Source organism: Crocodylus siamensis, chromosome 8 (assembly GCF_052110815.1).
Source record: "Crocodylus siamensis isolate JL-2025a chromosome 8, ASM5211081v1, whole genome shotgun sequence".
NCBI lineage: Eukaryota > Metazoa > Chordata > Crocodylia > Crocodylidae > Crocodylus > Crocodylus siamensis.
This window is the reverse complement of record NC_143402.1, coordinates 51,790,377-51,810,848: the sequence shown is the minus strand read 5'-3', so window position 1 is coordinate 51,810,848 and position 20,472 is coordinate 51,790,377. Positions and strand designations below refer to the sequence as shown.

At 61.9% G+C, this 20,472-nt stretch overlaps 4 protein-coding genes across 9 annotated transcripts in view; all 4 read left to right on the top strand.

Annotated features, from left to right (window-relative positions):
• HCFC1 (host cell factor C1) overlaps positions 1–4,938 on the top strand; it is a 46,631-nt gene extending 41,693 nt beyond the window's left edge. For all 4 annotated transcript variants that reach the window (XM_090060670.1, XM_090060669.1, XM_090060668.1 and 1 more), the window contains exons 25-27: positions 2,207–2,537; positions 3,120–3,183; positions 4,261–4,938. In XM_090060670.1, the coding sequence (XP_089916796.1) occupies positions 2,207–2,537; positions 3,120–3,183; positions 4,261–4,300 (435 nt within the window). In that variant the 3' untranslated portion in view covers positions 4,301–4,938. The remainder of the gene's footprint in view (positions 1–2,206; positions 2,538–3,119; positions 3,184–4,260) is intronic.
• Positions 4,939–5,204: 266 nt separating this feature from the next.
• On the top strand, positions 5,205–9,959 carry RENBP (renin binding protein). 2 transcript variants are annotated; one of them, XM_090060827.1, is made up of 10 exons: positions 5,205–5,565; positions 6,002–6,077; positions 6,438–6,513; positions 6,599–6,771; positions 7,338–7,568; positions 8,250–8,331; positions 8,521–8,696; positions 9,159–9,266; positions 9,374–9,461; positions 9,543–9,959. In XM_090060827.1, exons 1-10 carry the CDS (start codon positions 5,342–5,344, stop codon positions 9,611–9,613), a joined length of 1,305 nt encoding a protein of 434 aa, XP_089916953.1. In that variant the 5' UTR covers positions 5,205–5,341; the 3' UTR covers positions 9,614–9,959. The 2 variants fall into 2 exon arrangements, with proteins under 2 accessions (XP_089916953.1, XP_089916952.1); XM_090060826.1 differs by having other exon boundaries at positions 5,230–5,565; positions 9,159–9,290.
• A 366-nt stretch (positions 9,960–10,325) lies between these two features.
• LOC149858478 (synaptophysin-like) lies at positions 10,326–17,308 on the top strand. Its single transcript, XM_090060892.1, has 7 exons — positions 10,326–10,481; positions 11,599–11,664; positions 13,218–13,339; positions 14,348–14,546; positions 15,318–15,509; positions 16,333–16,596; positions 16,840–17,308. The coding sequence occupies exons 1-6, from the start codon at positions 10,350–10,352 to the stop codon at positions 16,591–16,593; spliced, it is 972 nt and encodes a 323-aa protein (XP_089917018.1). The 5' UTR covers positions 10,326–10,349; the 3' UTR covers positions 16,594–16,596; positions 16,840–17,308.
• A 139-nt stretch (positions 17,309–17,447) lies between these two features.
• On the top strand, positions 17,448–20,274 carry EMD (emerin). 2 transcript variants are annotated; one of them, XM_090060921.1, is made up of 7 exons: positions 17,448–17,842; positions 17,952–18,029; positions 18,095–18,175; positions 18,287–18,373; positions 18,458–18,528; positions 19,043–19,092; positions 19,161–20,274. In XM_090060921.1, exons 1-7 carry the CDS (start codon positions 17,761–17,763, stop codon positions 19,384–19,386), a joined length of 675 nt encoding a protein of 224 aa, XP_089917047.1. In that variant the 5' UTR covers positions 17,448–17,760; the 3' UTR covers positions 19,387–20,274. The 2 variants fall into 2 exon arrangements, with proteins under 2 accessions (XP_089917047.1, XP_089917048.1); XM_090060922.1 differs by lacking the exon at positions 17,952–18,029.
• The last annotated feature ends 198 nt before the right edge of the window (positions 20,275–20,472 follow it).

Sequence of the window (20,472 nt, the reverse complement as noted above, 5' to 3'; positions counted from 1 at the left end):
GGGTGTGCATGTGGGTGTGAGATGCCTGGGGTGCGAGGGGTGAGATGCCTGGGCTCGGTCTGTGTGTGTGTGTGTGAGAGAGAGAGAGATGCCTGGGCTACGAGTGTGTGTATGTGTGTGACAGAGAGAGATGCCTGGGCTATGAGTGTGTGTGTGCATGTGTGTGAGATGCATGGGCTTTGTGTGTGTCTGATTTGCCTGGGTTTTGTGTGCGTGTGTCTGAGGTGCCTGGGCTTTGTGTGTGTGTATGTGTGTGAGATGCCTGGGCTCTGTGCGTGTATGGCATGCCTGGCGGGGGCGGGGTGACATGCCTGGGCTCTGTGTGTGTGTGTGTGAGATGCCTGGGCTGGGTGGGGTGAGATGCCTGTGTGTGTGTATGTCTGTCTGAAGCTTGGCTTCTGTGTATATGTGAGATGCTGGGTGGGTGGGTTTGAGATGCGTGGTGGGTGGGTGGGTGGGTGAGATGCCATGTGTGTATGTGTGTGTGTGTAGCAGGATGTCAGGAATGCCTCGTGGGAAGGTGTGAGATGCCTGGGCGCTCTGTGTGTGTGTGTGTGTGTGTGTGTGAGTGAGAGATGCCTGGTGTGTGGGGGGGGTGAGATGCCTGGTGTGTGTATGTGTGTTACATGCCTGGGGTGTGCACATGGGTGTGAGGTGCCTGGGGTGCAAGGGGTGAGATGCCTGGGGGGGGGGTGCCTGGGCTGTGTGTGTGTGTGTGTGTGAGAGAGATGCCTGGGCTATGAGTGTGTGTGTGTGAGAGAGAGAGGGAGAGAGATGCCTGGGCTATGAGTGTGTGTGTGCGTGTGAGATGCCTGGGCTCTGTTTGTGTGTGTGTGTGTGTGTGTGAGGGAAAGAGTGATGCCTAGGTTTGTGGGAGGGATGTGGATGCATGTGTGTGATGCCTGGTCTGTGTGCCTGTGCGTTGCCTGGGCTTTGTGTGTGTGTGCGCATGTATGATGCCTGGGCTCTGTGTGTGTGTGGGGGGTGAGATTCTTGTGCTGTGTGTGTGTGTGAGAGAGAGAGGTGCCTGGGTTCTGTGTGTGTGTGAGAGAGAAAGAGAGTGATGCCTGGGTGTGTGTGGGGGCAGGGTGTATGTGAGAGAGAGTTGCCTGGGCTTTTTCGCGTGTGTGAGACAGAGTGAGTTGTCATGGCTTTGTGTGTGTTTGAGATGCCTAGGGAGTGCCTGTGTGAGAGATACCTGGGGGTTGGTGGGGGGTGAGATGCCTGGGAGGGGTGTGTGCGCAAGAGGGAGATGGATGCCTGCGCTCTGTGTGCATGTGTGTGTGATGCCTGGGGGACGGGGTATGAGATGCCTGGTGGGGGTGGGGGTGCGTGTGCATGTGTGATGCCTGAGCTATGTGAGTGTGTGTCTGTGTGAAAGAGAGTTGCCATGGCTTTGTGTGTGAGATGCCTGTGGTGTGTGTGTTTGACAATGTAATGCCTGGGGGGGGGTGCGTGTGTGTGTGTGTGTCTGCATGTGTGTGTGTGAGTGAGAGAGATGCCTGGGGGGGGTGATGCTAGGGGAGGGGGAGATACCTGTGTGTGAGATGCCTGGGCTCTGTGTGTGTGTGTGTGTGTGTGTGTGTGTGTGTGTGATACCTGGGGGGGTGTCTGTGTGCAAGATGCTTGTGCTGTGTCAAATGCCTGGACTGTGTGTGTGTGTGATGCCTGGGGCGGGGGTGAGATGCCTGGGTGTATGTGGGGTGGGGGTGAGATGCCTTGTGGGGGCAGGGGTGAGAGTTGTCTGGGCTCTATGTGATTCCTGGTGTGTGTGTGTGTGATGCCTGGGTGTGTTTGAGAGAGAGATGCCTGGGTTCTGTGTGTGTGTGCTTCCACATGCATGCAACGCCTTGGTCCTCCTTTCTGCATTCATATGCCTGGACCCTTTGTGCGTGTGTGTGCATTTGTGGTTGTGGGGTACAGGCATGTCAAATGCCTCGGTGTTCTGGGCATGGGGGTTTTATAGACACGTGGGTTCTGACTGTGTCTGTACATGATTGTGTGTCTGCACCAGATGCCTCGGTTCTGTACCTGTGCTTCTGTATCCCAGTCGACTAGGTCCCAGCTGTGCCCACACTGCTTTCCCTATGGCAATACCTCAGGTTCAGCGCTGTGTGTCTGGACCCGATGAGGTCCTACTGAGGGGTGGGGATTGGGGGTTGCCCCCAAACTCCCCCCCCTTCTAATTCCCCCCCTCCCCCTGCAGAGCCCAGATGGAGCACACCTGACCTGGGAGCCCCCCTCAGTGACATCCGGCAAGATCATCGAGTACTCGGTGTACCTGGCCATCCAGAGTGCAGGGACAGGGCCTGAGCCCAAAGGGGCAGGGCCAGGCCCAGCTGGCGGGGCAGGGCCAGGACCAGCCCAGCTGGCCTTCATGAGGGTCTACTGTGGGCCAAGTCCCTCTTGCCTGGTGCAGTCGGGCAGCCTGTCCAGTGCCCATATTGACTACACCACCAAGCCGGCCATTATCTTCCGTATCGCTGCCCGCAATGATAAGGGCTACGGCCCCGCCACCCAGGTGCGGTGGCTCCAAGGTGAGCCCATCCTGGACACCTGGATTCTGTGGGGAGGGAGTGGGAAACAAGGGCGGATGTCAGGAGAGCTGTGGAGGAAGCAGGTGTATCGGGGTTGCATCTTTGCCCACCTGGGTGCCTGGGTTCTGTGCCACCTTCCTGGCAGGTACACCAGAGCCACCTCTTTCCCAGCTACAGAACCCAGGTGGGGGTGGGGAGGGGGTCGCCCAGATGTCAGGGGGGCTAGGGAGGGGGCAGGTGTGCCCAGAGCTGCACACACTTACCTGGTCACCTGAGTTTCCTAGGAGTTGGGAAAGAGATGGCTTTTAGGCAGCTGGGGAGGAGGTTGGTCACATGGCAGGAGGGTTGCAGCTGAGGTTAGGAAGGAGCGGGTATGCGAGGGGCTGCCTGTTTGCCCACTCAGACACCTGTGTCCCATCCTCTGATGGAGCAGGTAGGTGACTTAGATGCCTGGGTTGTGTCTCCATGGGGAGGGGTCTGCTCAGACAGCTGAATTCTCTCTGGGAAACTTGTGAGCTGTGGGGAGGGAGCTGAGGAACCTGAATGCCTAGGTTCTCTATGGACCCTGTCTGTTGGTTGCAGAGTCCAGCAAGGATGGCTCCATGGCCAAGCCAGCAGGCAAACGCCCACTCTCCTCCCCCGACATGTGAGTATTCTTGAGGGGTGGGCACTAGGAAACCTCCCACAGCAGAAGACTATGGTGTCCATTGCATAGGGGGCAGGAGCAGTGTAGGGACATAATTGCTTGTTGCACTCTGCTGAAGGAACCTTTTCCTTGGGGTTGGAGGACATGGTTTTAGGAGGACACCTTTTCTGTGGTGGGGGACCAAGTTCCCTGTTGCACTGTCCTGAGGGGAGTGAGAGGGGCAGGGTTCCCCATTGCACTCTGTACTGAGGGGAACCTTAGTCTGGGGGCTGGGGGGGAGGGTTTTAGGGGGAGCCTTTATTTACAGAAGGCTTTGTGAGGGGACGGGTTGCCCTATATAACCTGCTGAGGGCAATCTTTGAGGGGGATACGAATTGGGGCAGCCACCCTGGGCCCTGCGCTGTGGGGCAGAGCAGTAGCAGTACAGAGCCAGGCTGAGCAGTGGCTCCACATCTAGCCACTCTAGCTTCTGTCCCCTTCACCAATGCCAGCAGCAGCAGCTTCTTCCCAGCCCAGATAGGAGCAGAGGCAGGGTCCCACATGGGTTATTTGCCCTGGGACCCACACCCTGCTCCAGTCAGCTCTTGGTATGGTTCTGGGGGGGGAGCCTTTTGGAGGAAGAACTGGGGCTCTGTGCTGCACTGGGGGTGGGAATCTTTGGGGACAGGGTTCTGGGGGAAACTTCCTTGTGTAGTGGGGCAGGTCTTTCTGCTCCACTGCTGTTGGGAGCCTTTGGGGGGGGGTGTTACAGGGTTTTAGGGAGAACCTTTGTTGCGGGGGGGCTGTTCCTTGTCACTGTGCTGAAGGGAGCTTTTCTCTTGGAGGGGTTGGGCATGGTTCTGGGGGAACCTTTGGGCTGGAGGGGTGGATGGATGGTGTGGCTGTCCTGTGCACTCTGCTGGGGGGAACCTTTGGGGGGTGGGATTTCCTCTGCAGGGGCAAACCCAAGTGTCTGGGCAGATGCTGTATTCTGCTAAGGGAGAACTCAGGGTGGCAGGGCTGTGGGGGGAACCTTCCACTGGAGGCTGTTGGGGTGGGTTCCCCTGCACTCATGTCAACTTTTCTCCCACCCCCCAGGAAATCCGCTCCAAAGAAGCCCAAGGCCGAGGGGCAGTGAAGAACCCCTACACCACCACCCCAGGAAGCTCACAGCACTGGCTTGAAGGACGGAACCCACCCCCCTGCTTCATGGGGGGCAGCAAGAGCTATACCCCCTCCCAACAGGAGCTGGGGAGAGGCTTTTCAGTGGGTGGGCTAGCTCGAATGAAGTTCTTTTGTATTCCCCTCCCCCACCTTGGGGTCCCCATTCCTTTGTACAGATGGGGGGGGCAGGGACATTGCCATGACAAGTCCCCCCCACATCCAAGCAGGGGTCCCCATTTTCCCACCATCTGAGGCTGTGATTTGAGGGTGGGGTCTAAAGCTTGGGCCCTGCCACCGTTGCCCTCCTGAGGGATAACCCCCTTTCTCCCTTGGACACAATTTTTGTATAAAACCCCCTTTTTTTAGGAAAAAAAATTAAAGGAAAAAAAAATTAAGGTCTGTAAGGGGTAGGGGCGGGGGGCTCCCTGCTTGGCTCCGCCCCCTTTCGGTCCCACCCCCGTTTTGTATTATAGTGTATTTCGCTGTGGACGCCCTGTCCCCAGGCCTCACCCTCCGCCCCTCCTGGGACAGGCCCTGCTCCCTCCCCGTGCTGTCGTATCTGTCGTTTTTGTGCTATTTTGAACAAATTAAAGACATTTTTTTGAAGTAAAAGAGGAAGCGAGAATCCGATGGGCGGGGAGGGACCCAGGCGTACGGGACTGGTGGGCGGGGAGTGGGAGGACTCATGCGGCGGGAAGGGGCGAGACCCGTGCAGCCCCGACCTCCCCCGGCTTCTTTTTTTTTGTGTGTGTGTGTCTGTGTCTGTGTGAGAGTGAGTGAGTGATTTGAGACCGCCCGGTGCCCTGCCCACCCCCTGCCACTCCGCGCTGCTAGGCCCCTCGTTCCCAGCACCTCAAATACCCCCGGATGGGACCCCGGGTTCTTCCTGCCACCTACTCTCCACCTTGCCCTGACCCTGCGTTCCCACAACCGCAGGCCCCCTGAGCAGCTCCGTACCCAGGTCCCCTGGTGTTCAAGGAGGCGCGGCTTCCCGAGGCGTGGTCTGGGTCTAACCATGCCCCCTCTCCGCGTGACTCGGCTCCACTCAAAGACCACGATGGAGGCGGTGGCGGGTTTGAGCGCTGGGTCCAGATCGGGTCCGGGCCCCGCTCCAACTGCGCTGCCCCCTCTGGACGCTGAGTCGCGGAAGCTGCTCGAGGCCTGGCGGGACCGGGTCTCCTACGAACTCGACACTGTCATTGACTTCTGGATCCGTCACTCGCACGACCCCGAGCACGGGTGGGTGCCGGGAGTCAGGCATCTGGGGGCCCTTCGGACCCTGCCCGCAGCGCGACAGGGGAGCCAGGAGGCCGAGAACCCGCTCAGCCCTTTAAGGTCCAGCGCAGGAGCCGACTCCGGCGTTTGGGATCCTCCTCCCAAATTCGGCAAAGAACCCAGGCGTCCGGGACCCCCAATCCCCGGCGCGGGAAGGAACCCAGAGGTCCTAGAGTCCTACTCCGCCCCCTGTCGCCCCCTTAAGCCAGGAGGACACCAAGTGTCCTGGAGACTCTCACTAGCATGGGAAGGAACCCAGGCGTCCGAGATCCACCCCCCGCAACCCTCCTTCCAGCCTGGGAGGGTGCCTAGGAGTCCTGGAGACTCCTAACTCCCCTCCAGCGCCCAAGGGGACTTCCAACCCAGGTGTCCGAGCGCTGACCTCCCATTCTGCCCCCAGCGGGTTCTTTTCTTGCCTGAGCCGCGATGGGACCGTCTATGACGAGACCAAGTACGTCTGGATGCAGGGGCGGCAGGTGAGCTCGGATGCCTGGGTCCCCTGCGGGGCCGGGGGTTCGGACGCTTGGGTTCTCTCCTGGAATGGGAGGGGGAGCTGGAGCTGAAGCCGGGACACCTGAGTTACTTTGGACAGTGAAGGGTGGGGGGATCTGTGCGTTCGGATACCGGGGTTCCCCCCTGGAACTTGGGGGAAGGTGAATTTGGGGGTCTAGGACGCCTGGATTCCCTTCGGGCCCTCAGTGGGGAGCTGGAGTCCAAGACGCCTGGGTACCCTTTTGAGCTGGGGAAGGAGGCAGCCCGAATACCAGGGTTGGAGTAGGGGGGCTCGGACGCTTGGGTTCCCCCCCACCGTAATCTGATTCCCCCCTCCCCCAAAGGTTTGGGTCTACGCCCGTCTCTACCGCTCGGTCCCCCGGTTCCGGCGCCCGGAGCTACTGGAAGCAGCACGGGCCGGTGAGCGAGGGGTCGGGGCTAGGACGTCTGGGTCTCCCGGGGGGGTCCGGAGCCAGCTCGGACGCCCGGGCTCTCCTTGCCGCAGGGGGCGAGTTCCTGCTGCGCTGCGCGCGCCCGGACCCGCATGTGCCCAAGGCCGCGTTCGCGCTGCTCCGGGACGGGCGGGCGTCCAAGGTGCAGCGCTCTGTCTTCAGCGAGTGCTTCTGCGCGCTCGCGCTCGACGAGCTCGGCCGCGCCACCGGGAACGCGTGTTACGAGGTGACGTCGCTCCCCGCGTGACGCCCTCGGGGACCCCCCTCCCCGCCCAGGACACCCAACATGACATTCCCGGGGAACCCCTCCCCCACGGGGTCTCACAGTGACATCTCCTTATGACACCCCCAAAGTTCCCCCCACGACTCCTACGTCACGCCCCTCCCCGCCCCCCGTGACAACCCCCTACTCCTCCACGTCATTTTCCTCCACCCTCCCCGGGATTCCCCCACACGTGACTCCGGGAGACCCCGCCCTCCACGTGACCGTCCTACTGTCCGAGTCACCCTCGGACCCCAGTCCTTCGCCCCCACCCATGTGACCTCCCACGCCCGTACTGCCCACAGCCTGGGTTCTCTGGGAGGGGCAGGGGCTCGGACGCCCGGGTTATGTAGGGTATTCTGCGGGAGGACCTCCCGGACTCCTGGATTTTCTGCTGGGGTGGAGATCCTGGACGCCTCGGTTCCCTGGGTGGGGAGTAGGGGCTGGGAGCCCATGCCTGGGTTCTCCGGCGGGGTTGGGGGCTCTGCCGGACTCCTGGGTCCTCACCCTCCCCGTCCCGCCCGGCGCAGACGGCAGCGTGGGAGTGGCTGGAGGCGGCGGAGCGATGGGCCCGGGAGGAGCCGAACGGGCCCGGGCGCCCCTCCCTGCCTGGGGACCCTCCGCGCCAGGCACTTGCCGTGCCCATGATGCTGCTGTACGTGGCGCTGCAGCTCGGCCACGGCCGTCCCGATGGCTCCGCTGGCGGCCGCCTCGCTTCCCTGCAGGACTGGGCGGCCCAGCGCCTGCGCCTGCACCTGCAGGTAGCGCTCCCGCGCGGGACCGCCTTTGGGACTCATGCATGGCCCCACGTGAGCACACAGTGCCATGCGGGACTTCTCCTAGGGACCCCCCCCCACCAGAGGCACCTTCGTGTGACCGTCACGTGTCCTCCCAGGGGCCAGCCCCCACGCATAACGCCCACCTCTTTGGGATTCTGCTCGTGTCACCCCATCTGGGACAGTGCAATGGAGCCCCTGATCCACCCCCACACCTGTTTCCGCAGTGGCGCTAACCCCGTCCCCCACATGGGACCTCCACTCATGTGACCCCCACCCCACCCCCTCATACTCCCCACGTGACTCGCGGGGTCTCCCCCCACTCGAGCCCCCCTGCACGCGTGACCCCCGACACCCGTTGATACCCCTATGTGCACCCCACACCAACCTGATCCCCCTCACACCCAAAGACCTGATCCCCCGCCACGTGACCCCTCGCTCCCACCACGTGACCCACTTGGAGACCCCCCCTACGCGACCCCCACCGGGGCACCCTCTCATGTGACTTTACCAGGATTATGAGCCCCCCGGGGACACCCCAATGTGACCCTCTGCAAGAGGCCTCACGTGACACTCCCGCCCCGGGCCCCCCGCACGTGACCCCTGGGGATTCCCTACACCTAACCCCCCTGGAGACCTCCCCCAAACTCACCCCCACCCCCGCAGCGGGACAGGACTGCAGTGCTGGAGCACGTGTCCCAGGATGGTCTGGAGCTATCGGGGAGCCTGGGCAGACTGCAGAACCCTGGTGAGCCGCTGGCTGGGGCTGGACGCCTGGGCTCCTTGGTGGGGGGCAGTGGCGGGTGCGGCCTGGACGCCTGGGCCTCCCAGCGTAGTGGTGGGGGTGGTGCCCGGTTGCCGGACAGGCTCTTGAGGTGGGGGGAAGAGAGACCGGACCCCCGGGTCGTGCTGCTGATCCCCGCCCTCTCCCCTCCAGGGCACGCAATCGAGGCGGGCTGGATGCTCCTTCTCCACGCACAGGCGCGGGGGGACATGGCGGTGGCGGACGAGGCCATAGACGGTTTCGTGCTGGGGCCGCTGGAGGCCGGCTGGGACTCGTCCCACGGAGGGCTACTGGCCTTCCACGACGCAGATGGGCTCTGCCCCACGCAGGTGGTACCCACACAGACACCCCCAATGGAAGTCCCATGACCCCCAACGCCCACGGGAATCCCTAAAACGCCACATGCGACCCAGTACGTCCCGTGGGCCGCGAGACTCACCACAGGACCGAGGCCCCACGAGATCCCAGTACCATTCACGCCGGATGCCCCACGGACCCCCAATCCCCGCGCGGCCCATGGACACCTAGTATCCCCCAGAATTCTATCCCTGGAGCTCAGGACCCTCCCAGTACTACCCGCAGACCCCACGCGGCTCCCCCAGACCCCACAGGAATACCCCGCGAGATCCCCCCAATGGCTCCCACAACAATCCAGTACCTCCTGTTCTAACGCCCCCGGGCCCTCCTGGCCGTCGGAGGCCCTCAAGCCCCGGCGGATTGCCCTCCCGCAGACTCCGCGGGTCCCCAGACGCCTGAGTTCCCGCGGGGCTGACGCCAGTCCCTGCCCGCAGCTGGAGTGGGCGATGAAGCTGTGGTGGCCCCACGCCGAGGCCCTGGTCGCGCTTCTCGCCGCCTTTGCTCATCGCCGCGACCCAGCGCTGCTGCGCCGCTTCGAGCAGGTGGCGGAGTTTACCTTCCAGCGGGTGAGCCCCGCCGCGAGCCCGGGCCCCACGGGGAGGGGAGGGCGAGCCCGGTCCGGGTCCTTCACTGTCCGCCTGTCCCGCAGTTCCCGGACCCCGAGCTCGGCGAGTGGTTCGGGTACCTGAACCGGGACGGCAGCGTGGCCCTCTCCATCAAGGGGGGACCCTTCAAAGGTAGGGGCGAGTCAGAGGTCTAGGTTCCCTCCCTCAGGTCCTGGGGTGGGGGCGGGGCTTCTAACTAAGTCCTCCCCCCAGGCTGTTTCCACGTGCCTCGAGCCTTGTACATGTGCGAAGAGCTTCTGAATGAGATCTTGGCTTGGCCGTAGCGCCTCTCCCCTCGGATACCTGGGCTTCTGGGACATCGCCCTCCCGTGGGGGATACTGGGTTTCCCGGACGCCTGGGTTCCTTGGAACACCTGCTGGACCCCTCCCAGACGTCCCCTACCTGCTGGATCCCCCCCTTCCCCGAGCCCTTCACAACTGGTCGACCTCCCCCGGCCCCCACACCTGGGTGCTCTGGGAGTTCGCCCGGATGCGGTTCCCCCCACCTTTTCTCCCCCCCACCTTTTCTCCCCCCCAGCTGATGGACCCCCTTTGACCCCCACCACTTGGAACCTGCTGGTCTCTGTCCTCCGCCCTTCCTCCCTTAATAAATGTGGAGCCTGTCCTGTCTATTCGTGTCTGTCTGTGGTCGCGGCAGTGCTGGGGGGTGGGGAAGTTCGCAGCCTGCCTGGAACAGGTCGGGGATGGCCTTCATCAAGCTAAAGAAGACCCCAGGCTCTGAGATTACAGGTGTCTTTTTATGCCTCCCGGCCAAGAGCTTGGGGCACTGGGGAGGAAGAGACAGAATGCAGGCACCAGTGGTGATACACAACCCAGGTGTCCTCCCCCACGGAGACCCCAGGCATCCGAGCTGCCGTCGTCGGGTCTTGGAGCGGAGTTTCCCCTGAGGCGCTGCCGCAGTGCCCTAGCGTCCTTGCCCTACCCTAACATGAAGGCACTGGCATCGCTGCCAGCTCCGTGACGTTTACTCTCCTGGCCACGCCCGGCTATTCCCTCCGGATGTCGCTCCCCCTCCTCCAGCCAGTGGCGGCTGTTCCCTTTATAGTGCTCCCCTCCCGCCTGATTCCCCCTGCTCTCAACGCTGCGGCTCCAGCCTCAGAACCTGCACCAGCGATGGAAGTTCTCAATCAGGTACAAGCTGGCGGGACTGGGGGGGACTAACACCCCCCCACCTTGCCAATGACCCCCTCCCGGGGCATTAATTTGCATGTATTTGCATATCTTTGCCCCCTCTCCTCTTGCAAGCATCTGCCCCTTGCAATAGAAGGGCTCCTTTTAAACGCCCCCTCCGCTTCGTGCATCCTGCTGTTGCCCTCCTGCCAAATCACCCGCCCTCCCAGCATGCATTTGCCCCTGCTTTGCAAATCTGCACCTCGCCCTTTAAATGCATGCGACATCCTTATACAAAAGATCCCCCCTATGCAATTGCCCGCCTGTGCTAATTGCACCCCCTCTCCCTCCCCGGGCAACCTAATTCCCCTGCCCTCCAAAGATTCCCCCACCCCCCGCTGTGTAAAATTCCCCACCCTTGGGCATCGCGCCCCCACCTTGGATGCCACTTCGCCTTTCCCCGCCCCCCCTCTGCGGCGGCATTGCAGTGCTGGGGGGGAGGGGAAAGCCCCGGATGTGCCCCCCCATGCGGAGGCAGAGGGAAGAGGGCTAAAAAGGGGATTTGTGGGGGGAGCAGAGGGAGGCGGGGCCTCCCCTAGCCGGGTATTCGGAGTACAACCCCCCAGGGGTAGGGGAGGCTGTGGGAGCTTCGGGGGGTGCAAGGGGTGATGTCAGCGACTGAGTTAGGGCAGGGAAGGGGGCTGGGCGTGACGTCGCGTGCGTGCGTGCGTGTGTGCGCGCGCTCAGACCCCTGGGTTCCATGTGTGCCAGAGCAGGTGCTCCCAGGTGTGTTGTGTCTGCAGTGTGGGGCAGGGCAGCAGCTGCATGCCCAGGGCTACATCCATGTGCATGGGAACACACGTGTCACCATTTTGCGTGTGTGCATCCGTATCCCTGCTGCAGGGGGGGGGGGACAAGCCTGGCTGTGCTCTGTTCCACAGGGGAATAAACCACGGGTCTGCGACACCTGGGTTCCCTGGGTGTGGAGGGGAGAGGAGGCTACAGGGTGGAAGCAGGGCAGGGCTAGGAGCCCAGACACCTAGGTTCTCTGGGAGGGGAGTGGGGGCTAGTGGTCAGAGCAACAGGAGGATGCCGGACACCCGGGTTCCTCACTTCACCCCCACTCCATCCCGCACAGCTGGTGGCTGGGGGGCAGTTTCGGGTCCTCAAGGAACCTCTGGGCTTCGTGAAACTGCTGGAATGGGTGAGTGACAGCAGGGGGTGGGCCAAAGGGATACCCCGCCCCTCTTCTAGCCTCACCCCCACAGCCCTCCCCCACTCCAGAGACTGCGGGGATTAACACAGATTAGAGCTGGGGGGGGCAGGGACAGATGGATCTATGTGGGGGAACCCCCCCTCCCCGAGTTCCAGCTCTTTTAGAACCTTCTGCCCTTATCCAGAACCAGGTTCTAGACCTCCCCCCCTGCTCCTGGGTGCTGGTTCTAGGCTTTGGACCTGACCCCCCAGACACCATCCATTCCGCCCCAACTCAGTTCCCAGTGGCATGCTCTCTCCCATTGGCGACACGTAGGGGGTGCATACGGGTGCACGTGTACCTCCTGAGATAGGAAGTGCACCCCATGCAAAAAGTGCTGTCAACACTGCTGCCTGGCGCCTGGAGGTGGTCGCTGCTCACCACCCCTCCCCCTTGCCGCTGACAGCGCCAAGGCCACCTGCAGGAGCTCACGGCTCACAGCTGCCATGGTCCCACCACCGACAGCACTGCTGCTGCCAGCAGGAACTTGCCATGCCCCACCAGCCTCCAGGAGCATGCGGCATTTGTGCTGTCTCCCCTCCTGCCCATTCTCCCCCAGTTCTAAGTCAGCTGGAGGCATGTTCTAGACCCCCTCTGTTCTAGATCCCCCGTGGTTCAAGAGCTCTGGGTCTGCCCCCTCCCAGTTTTAGAGTACCACAAGTTCTGCCCCCTGGTTCTAGAGCCCCCCCATCTGGACTCCCCCAGTTCTGCCCCCTAGATCTAGAGGACCCCATTATAGACCCCTTGGTTGTAGAGCCGCCCAGGTTTACATCTCTTTAGAGCAGGACCCCCAGTCCTAGACCCACCCTTCTAAACTGGTTCTAGAGTAGCTCTAGATTGCCTCCCTCTCCTGGCTGCCAAGGCTGTTCTAGAGCAGTTGCAGACCCCCCACCCCCCCAGCTGTGACTGTGTGTGCCAGAGCAGGCACTTCCAGGTGTGTTGCATGTGCTCCCAGGGGCTCCAGATGTCAGGGGAGAGGAGCTGCCCCTGGGGACAGGCATCTGGGACAGGCTAATCCACTGGAGGAATCTTCTAATTCCCCATTTACCCTTAATGCCTCTGGGACTATTCCAGCTGCCCTTCTCATGCCCTGCCCCCCCCATGCCCAAAGATCAGGCCCTACCCCCTAAGCATCAAGCCACTCCTCCCCCTCACTTCCACCCCCCCTCCCTCCTCCTGCTCTAGGCAGCTACAGAATTAGGTCATCCTGGGCTAATCCATTACCAAAGAGGGGATTAACTGGTGGTAGGTTGAGGCAGGGGCTGGGCTGTGGTTTGACCCCTGATGCTTGGGCTCCCTGGGAGGGGAGAGGGGGCTAGGCATCCAAATGGCTGGGATCTTTGGCAGGTGAGTGGGGTGAAGGGTGGGGGAAGTAAGAGCAGGGGGGACTGGGAGCCCAGATGCCTGGGTTCCCTGGGAGAGGAATGGGGCTGTGGGGTGGGGGTAGGGAACCAGATACCTGGGTTCCCTGCCTGTTGTCTCTCACCCTGTCCTCCCCCCAGCTCTTTGCCATCTTCGCCTTTGGCACATGTGGAAGCTACTCGGGGCAGCTGCGAGTGAGCGTGGAATGCACTGACAACCGCAGTCACAGCAACCTTGACGTCCCCATCACCTACCCCTTCAGGTCAGCTCCATGATGGGCAGGGTGGGACTGGCCAGGGCCCACCAGCAGCATGGCATGGAATATAAGGCCCAGGAGAGACTTATGTTGTATAAAGACCAGCTGGAGATGTTACATGGGATATAAGGCTGGGGAATGGTGTTATACTAGATGAAGCCCATGTGGGGGCACTGCTTGGGTATAAGGACCAACCAGGTAGGGGCAATGTATAGGGTGTAAGGCCCAGGGGAGACTGCTGTATTATATAAAGCCCTGGCAGGGGCAGTGCATGGAGTATAAGGTCTGGACAAGGGGATTATACTGTATAAGGACTGGCAGGAGGTACTGCATGGAGTATGAAGCCTGGTTGGGGGTATTACATGGGATACCAGGATGGTTCTCAATGGGAGGGAGCATTATATAGTATATAAGGCCCAGGGAAGACTGTTAGACTGTACAAGTCCCCAGTGTAGGTATTATGTGTGGTGTAAGGATTAGGAGAGGGCATTACATGGGGTATAAGGCCCAGGGGGATGTTACTATACTGTATAAGATCCAGGTAGGGACATTACATACAGTATAAGGCCAGGAGAAGGCTGTTATACTGTATATGGCCATGGTGGAGGTGTGGGGGAAGGAGTGCATGGTGTATAAGGCCCAGAGGACGGCAGTATATAATGTAAGGACCAGCTGGGGGCATTAAATGGAATGAGGGAGCGGGGCGTCCTTTGGTCCATACAGATACTAACCCTATACTCCACCCCCAGCAAACTGTACCAGGTGTCCTTCTCTGTGCCCAGCTGTTCCATACAAGCATTATAGGGCCTTTCCGTCATCCATATGGGTAGTATATGGCTTGCTCCTCGTCTATATGGGCACTTTAGGGCTTGCCCCCCCCCAGTGTGTATGGATGCTGTACTGCTCCTTTCAGGTGCCAAATGGGGCATATGGGTACTATAGGGCCCACCCTGGTCCATAGGGGCCATATATGGCCCTCTCCCAGTCCATACAGTTGCTATACACTCCCCACAGGCTGCACCAGGTATACTTTCGGGTACCGAATTGCCAGGGGGGGGAGCCAGAGAAGGTTTTCCTGGTGGGCGACTACTCATCCTCTGCTGAATTCTTCGTCACCGTTGCTGTCTTTGCCTTCCTCTACGCCCTGGGTGCTACTCTCATCTACCTCTTCCTGCAGGACAAGTATCGCCAGGGCAACAAGGGCCCGGTTATTGTGAGTGACAAGACTTGGGGGGCAGGAGAGGGGTGGGGCCATGGGGAAAGGGACAGAGCCAGGGACATCGGAAGTAAGGCTGCAGGAGGGGATGGAGCCAGGAGAAAGGGGTGGAGTCAGAGACAGAGTGGGGTGGGGCAATGGAACACTGGAGGGGCCAGAGGCATTGGGGGTGCACCTAGAGAGGGGTGGGGCCATGGCTGGAAGGGAGGGAGTCAGGGACATTGCGGGTGGGGCATTTTGGAAGGGCAGTGGAGGTAAGGGGTGAAACCTGGGGCTTGAGGAAGGTCAATAGGTAGGGCAGGGCCTGGGTGTTGTTATGGCGGGGCATGAGGGTTATGGGAGGGGTCATGGGAGAGTGACTGATGCCTGGAAGATTTGGGGAGTTTAGGGGATTGGAATGGTTGGGGTGGGGGCAGGGGCTGAAGGGGGCTCCAGAGCCTGTGGGTTTCAGTGGGGGCTGGGAGGACTGTGAAGGATTATGGGGGCTTTGGGGGATTCTGGGAGGACTGGAGTGACTTTTGGGGTGGCTGGGGTATTATGGGGGACGAGGTGGTTTTAGGGGGCTGGAGGGCCCTAGAGGATTCTGGGAGATTAGGGTGGGGTGGGGTGCTGAGGGTAATTCTGGTGGCCTGTCAGGTTTTATAAGGGGCTGCGTGTGCCCTGAAGGATACTGGAGAATCTGCTGGGGAGGGGGGAGAGGCTTATGGAGGGTTGGAGGGGGAGCCATGGGCATCCCTGACCCGACCCTCCCCCCCGCAACCCGGCCAGGACCTGGTGGTGACAGGCACCTTTGCCTTCCTGTGGCTGGTGAGCTCATGTGCCTGGGCAAAGGGCCTGGCCGATGTGAAGGCAGCAACAGAGTGGAGCCAAGTGCTGGAGGGGGCCAAGACCTGCCAGCGTAAGGAAGTTTCCTGCCACCTCCTGCAGGCGCCTGTCACCTCTGGCCTCAACACCTCTGTGGTAAGAGAACCCCCAGAATCAGGACTCTCAGGATTGGGTCTCCTCTGAGACGTCTGCCAGGGTGGGGACCCCAAGCAAAGTCACAGAATCAGGTCCTCTCAGGATTGATCCTGCCCCCCTCTTCCAAATTAGGCCCCCCAAGAACCAACTCCCCTTGGGAGCCCCCAGAAGGAGGACTTCCTACAGGATCAGGACCCCTCCCCTGAGAATCCCAGAATTGGGACCCCTGCAATGACCCTGTAAGCCCTGCAATACCCTGTGACCCTGGCCATAACCCCTCAGGTGCCTCTTGAAATCCTGAGTGACCTGGGATCCTGTCCTGCAGCCCCTAACTGTTGTGGTGCCCTGTGATCCCTGAGGTGACCCCTGCAGTAACCCTCTATCCTTGGGGTCCACTTTTCCTGCTGTTAGAACCTGAGAATCCCTGTACCTGTGGTGATGACCCTGATTGCCCCAGTATTGACTTTTGAGTCCTGTGGTGCCTTCTGTCACCTAAGGTGCCCCTTGGAGTACCCCCAGCAGTGCCTTCTGACTCTCAGTGCCCCTGACAACACTAGTGGTGCTCTCTGACGCCCACAGTGACCCCAGTGATGCCTAACTTTTGGGGTACCATCAGCAGTGCCCCTGATGACCCCCTGTAGTCTCCTTTGAGCCCAATGGCCCTTGGGGTACTGCCAGTGGTGCCCTTTGGCAGGTCATTAGGGCACCATGAAGGTCATGTTGCCCTTTGACTCCTGCGGTTCCTCCTGTGATGCTCAGTGGCCCATAAGGTGTCCCTGGTGCTGCCCTTTCACTCCCAGCACTGCCCTCTGACCTTTGCCAGGTGTTCGGCTTTCTGAATCTCGTGCTGTGGACAGGCAATGTGTGGTTCGTGTTCAAAGAGACAGGCTGGGGGGCACCGTTCGCCCGTGCCCCACCTGGCCCCCCTGAGAAGCAGGCAGCCCCTGAGGCCTATGGTGCCCCCGACCCCTATGGTGCCCCCGACCCCTATGGTGCCCCAGGTGGTGGCTACCAGCCAGACTACGGTGCCCCTGATGCCTATGGTGCCCCCGCTGCCCCAACTGCCTTCGCCAACCAGATGTAGCTGGTGAGTGACTCCCACTGTGGCCAGGGCCTGGGGGAGAGGGTGTGGCCATGGGGTGGGTTCAGCAGGGGCAGGGTCTATGAGAGCAGGTGTGACTATGGGCAAGTGCACAGAGGGGCTGGGGTGGGGGTCATGGGAAAAGACGATGTGGCTAGGGCAGGGGGCGGGTTGGAGGAGGAAGGGGGCTGGGACAGGGGAAAGGGGCGGGGCTACCATTATCATCACTATGTCTCTCTCTCTTCCCAGGTCTCCACCCCCACCAGGGGGCGTCGAGACGTACCGCTGCCCTCCCTTGCAGTCCTGGGGGGCCTGGGGCTGGATCGGGACCCTCACAACTGCCCCCAGCCCCCCAGTACTCTGTACCCCCCAGGCCCTCAGGAGTGTGTGGGGGCGGGGGGGAGACCCCCACATGTGGGGCACGCAGGGGAGGGATGATGGAACCCTGGCGCCCCGGCCCCCCGCTATTTCTCCGTGTCTGTTTTGTGCCGTGATTGTGACTTTGGGTTTGTGGCCCCTCCCGCCCTCCCTCCCAATAACCACCCACTCCAGTATCACCCCTGCAGGGGGCAGGAGGTAGGGGAGATCACGACGTCATTATGAAGCCCTCCCCCCGGCTGACCCCTGACCCCCTTGACATGTATCGATCAAAAAAGACAGGGGAAAAGGGGAGCGAGGAAAGGAATAAAAACTGTCGAATAAAGGAGAGGGGAGAAAGGATCCGAGGAGCCTCCTGCTGTGTGGGGCGCGGGCGGGGAGGAAGCGGGCCGGGTTGCGTCGGGCGGGGGGCAGGCCGAGTCGCGGGGAGTGCAGCGCCCGAGCTCCCACACCCCGCAGAGAGCCCGGGCGTCTCGACACCGCTCTACTCACGCTTCAGTCTCTGAGCTCCCCGCCAGGGAGAGAACCCAGGTGTCTGGGGACGCCCGCTTCACCTTCCCCGTGGCGGCGCTCGGGCTGCCGTGGGGGACTCTGGGTAACGTAGTTTGGGGGTGGGGCCACCCCGCCTCCAGTCACTTCCCAGTCGCTGCGGCTCCAGCTTGGCCTGCCCCGATATCTTGACCCCTCCGCCGCGCCCCCTGCTCCCACCCCGTAGCCTTACTTCCCCGCCCGCGGAGCTCCCGGAGGCCCCGACGCCTGGGTTTAAGCTTCCTCACCCCTCTTCCGGGCAGCATGGAGCAGTACCAGGGCCTGACGGACAACGAGCTCATTGCTAAACTCAAGAGCTACCAGATCTCGCACGGGCCAGTTGTGGGTATGAGGGGGGCGCAGCCACGGGGGTCCCGATCTGGGGCGAAGGGGGTTGCGGGTTCGGAGTGAGGGTCGGGGGTATGGGGCTTTGACCCTCCCACCCCCTCACCCAGGCTCCACACGGAAGCTCTACGAAAAGAAGGTTTACGAGGTGGAGCGCACGACGCGGGGCGGCCCAGGGGAGCCGCCAGGTGAGTGCCGGCTGTGGGGGAGACGGGGAGCCTCCACCTGAATTGATTCCCCCCTCCCCCTGTAGAACCTCTTGCCACGGAGACCTTCATGACAGAGTCCTACAAGTACCCCGAGGACGGAGCCCGGGCCCGATACAAAGGAGAGGGTGAGCGGGGCCTGTGGGGCTATGGCAGGCGACTGCAGGTCTGGAGTGAGCGGCACCGTTGGGCTTTTGGGGGGCTGGGGGGTCAGACTAACTCCTCCCACACCCCCGTAGACCTGAGCCCCTCCAGGCTCTACATCCGGGAATCCTACATGACCCCAGACCACCCTGTACTCCCCAATAGCGGCTACAGGCGCGAAGGTGAGTGGGGGAGCCGGGCCTCGGGTTCCCCATTGGTGGAGGTGGGGTCGACCCAGGTCTCAGCCCCCTTCTGTGTCCCGCTAGATCTGGATACCTACCAGGGCTCCTACACAGAGGAGCCCCCTGCCCGGCTTTACAGCGACCCAATACGGCCCGTGAGTGAGGGACACATCTGGCGGGGCCCGCGGGACTGGGGGCGGCGGGGCCGGGCCAGGGACACCCAGAGAACCTAGGCGTCCGGGCACGCCCAGAGCACGGGGGCCCCCGCATACCGGGCGCACGCGCGTCAGAGACCGACTGAGCAACCCTCCTGGTGCGTGAGGTACAGCGCGCTGCGTGCCAGCGAGGCCGCGCTGAACACGGAGACACACCCAGCCTCTACACATTACTTCCCTTTCCCGGGTCGCCGCCTCCACTGAGGAGGGACCTGCCACTTCCAACGCAGGAACTCCAGGGGCTGCCCAAGATACCTCCCCCTTCCGTGGGCGCCGGGGATTTGCCCCCGCGCGGCAAATATGCAAGCGATCAGCGGAGATGCAAATAGAACCCACGCGCCCCGCCCTCTGGGGTGTGGCTATGAAAATTAGGGTTCTTCCCGGAGTGGCCTGTAGAGGGAGGCGAGGGGAGGGTCCGGCAGCGCTGCTGACTGGCCGTGGGATCTCCCCACAGAGCAAGGAGGAGCCCGGTGCCAGCAGCCCCTGGGGGGATGCGATTGAGAGGTGAGCGCAGACCGGGGGGGGGGGGCCGGGGCCGGGACGGTGCCCCCCTCATCGCTTTTCCCCTTCAGGGACAGCACTGCCTACCAGCGCGTGGCGCCGCGCCCCTCCATCCGCCCTGGGCCCAGCGGCTGGCCGGCCGCGGACGTAGCGGCTCCCGGCGCCCCCCGGCGCTTCCTGCCCCTGTGGCTGCAGCTGCTGGTGTTTGGAGCTGTGGCCACTTTCCTCGCTTTCGTTTACTTCGCTCTCCAGGGTGGCGCCAGCGACAACCCCTTTCCCCGCAGCCTGCAGGGCTGAGGGGCTGCGGACCCCCTGCTCCCCAGCCAGAGACCCCCCAGGAACCCCCCTTCCCCACAGCCAACCCAGCCGCCCGCATCCAGGGGCCCCCAGGCACTGCTACAGTCTCTGACACCAGGGGCCCCATAACTGCCCCCCAAAAACCTCTCAGGGGTCGTCCAGGCCCACACATGCACCTAGGAACCCCTCCTCGCACAGCTGGAGCCCCCCCTAATACCCAAGGACTTTCTCCCACACAGAACCCGGGGAACTCCCATGGACCCCTCTAAAACTTCCCATTGATTTCACATACATCCGGGGCACTCCCGACACCCTACTACTTGCTCCAGGCACCCTGGGGACCACTCCCCTGTTTTTAAGGCCCCCCATTCCCTCCCACCCCCTCCTCAAGGTGCACTCAGGGATGGCCCACGCTACATAGATCCCCATCCCCACCCCCACTTCCAATGGGACACCCCAACTACCGGAATCCTGCCCAACCAGCCTGTCCCCCTGGGATACCCCCCCACAGCCGGGGCCCCAGGTAATCCAGGGACCGCCCCATACACAGACCCACACCCTTGATCCCTCAACCTCCCCGGGTCACCCCGTACCAATCCTGACGCTGCACTCACTCCCAGCTCCTCCCCCTCCTCAGGCCCTGTCAACCGCCTCCAAGTTACCCCCAGCCCTGCCCCGCTCCAGCCCAGAGAACTCAGTCATGCCGGTTCCCACCCTGGCAGGTGGGATAAGGCAACTCCCACCCCCACCCTTCCAGTGGAGAAGTTATTTTGGGGTTGCCTAGCAACACCTGTCTTTCAACGCATCTGAGGTTATTTTGTGCCATGTGGGGAGCGATCCATTATTCTGGGGGCAAAAAAAATCCCAATAAAAATATGGATTTTTTTAGTTGCATTGTCACGAGATTTCTTGTGGGGCTGGGAGTCCCGACGCCTGGGTTTTCTCGCCTGGGAGGCGGGGTAGAAGTAATGGTTGTGAAGAACTCAGATGTCTGGAGTCTCTGAGTGCCTGAGGAAGTCCCCCCAAGTGTGTGTGTGTGTGGGGGGGGGGCGCACGTACACACACACTCAATCTCCGCCCCCCTCC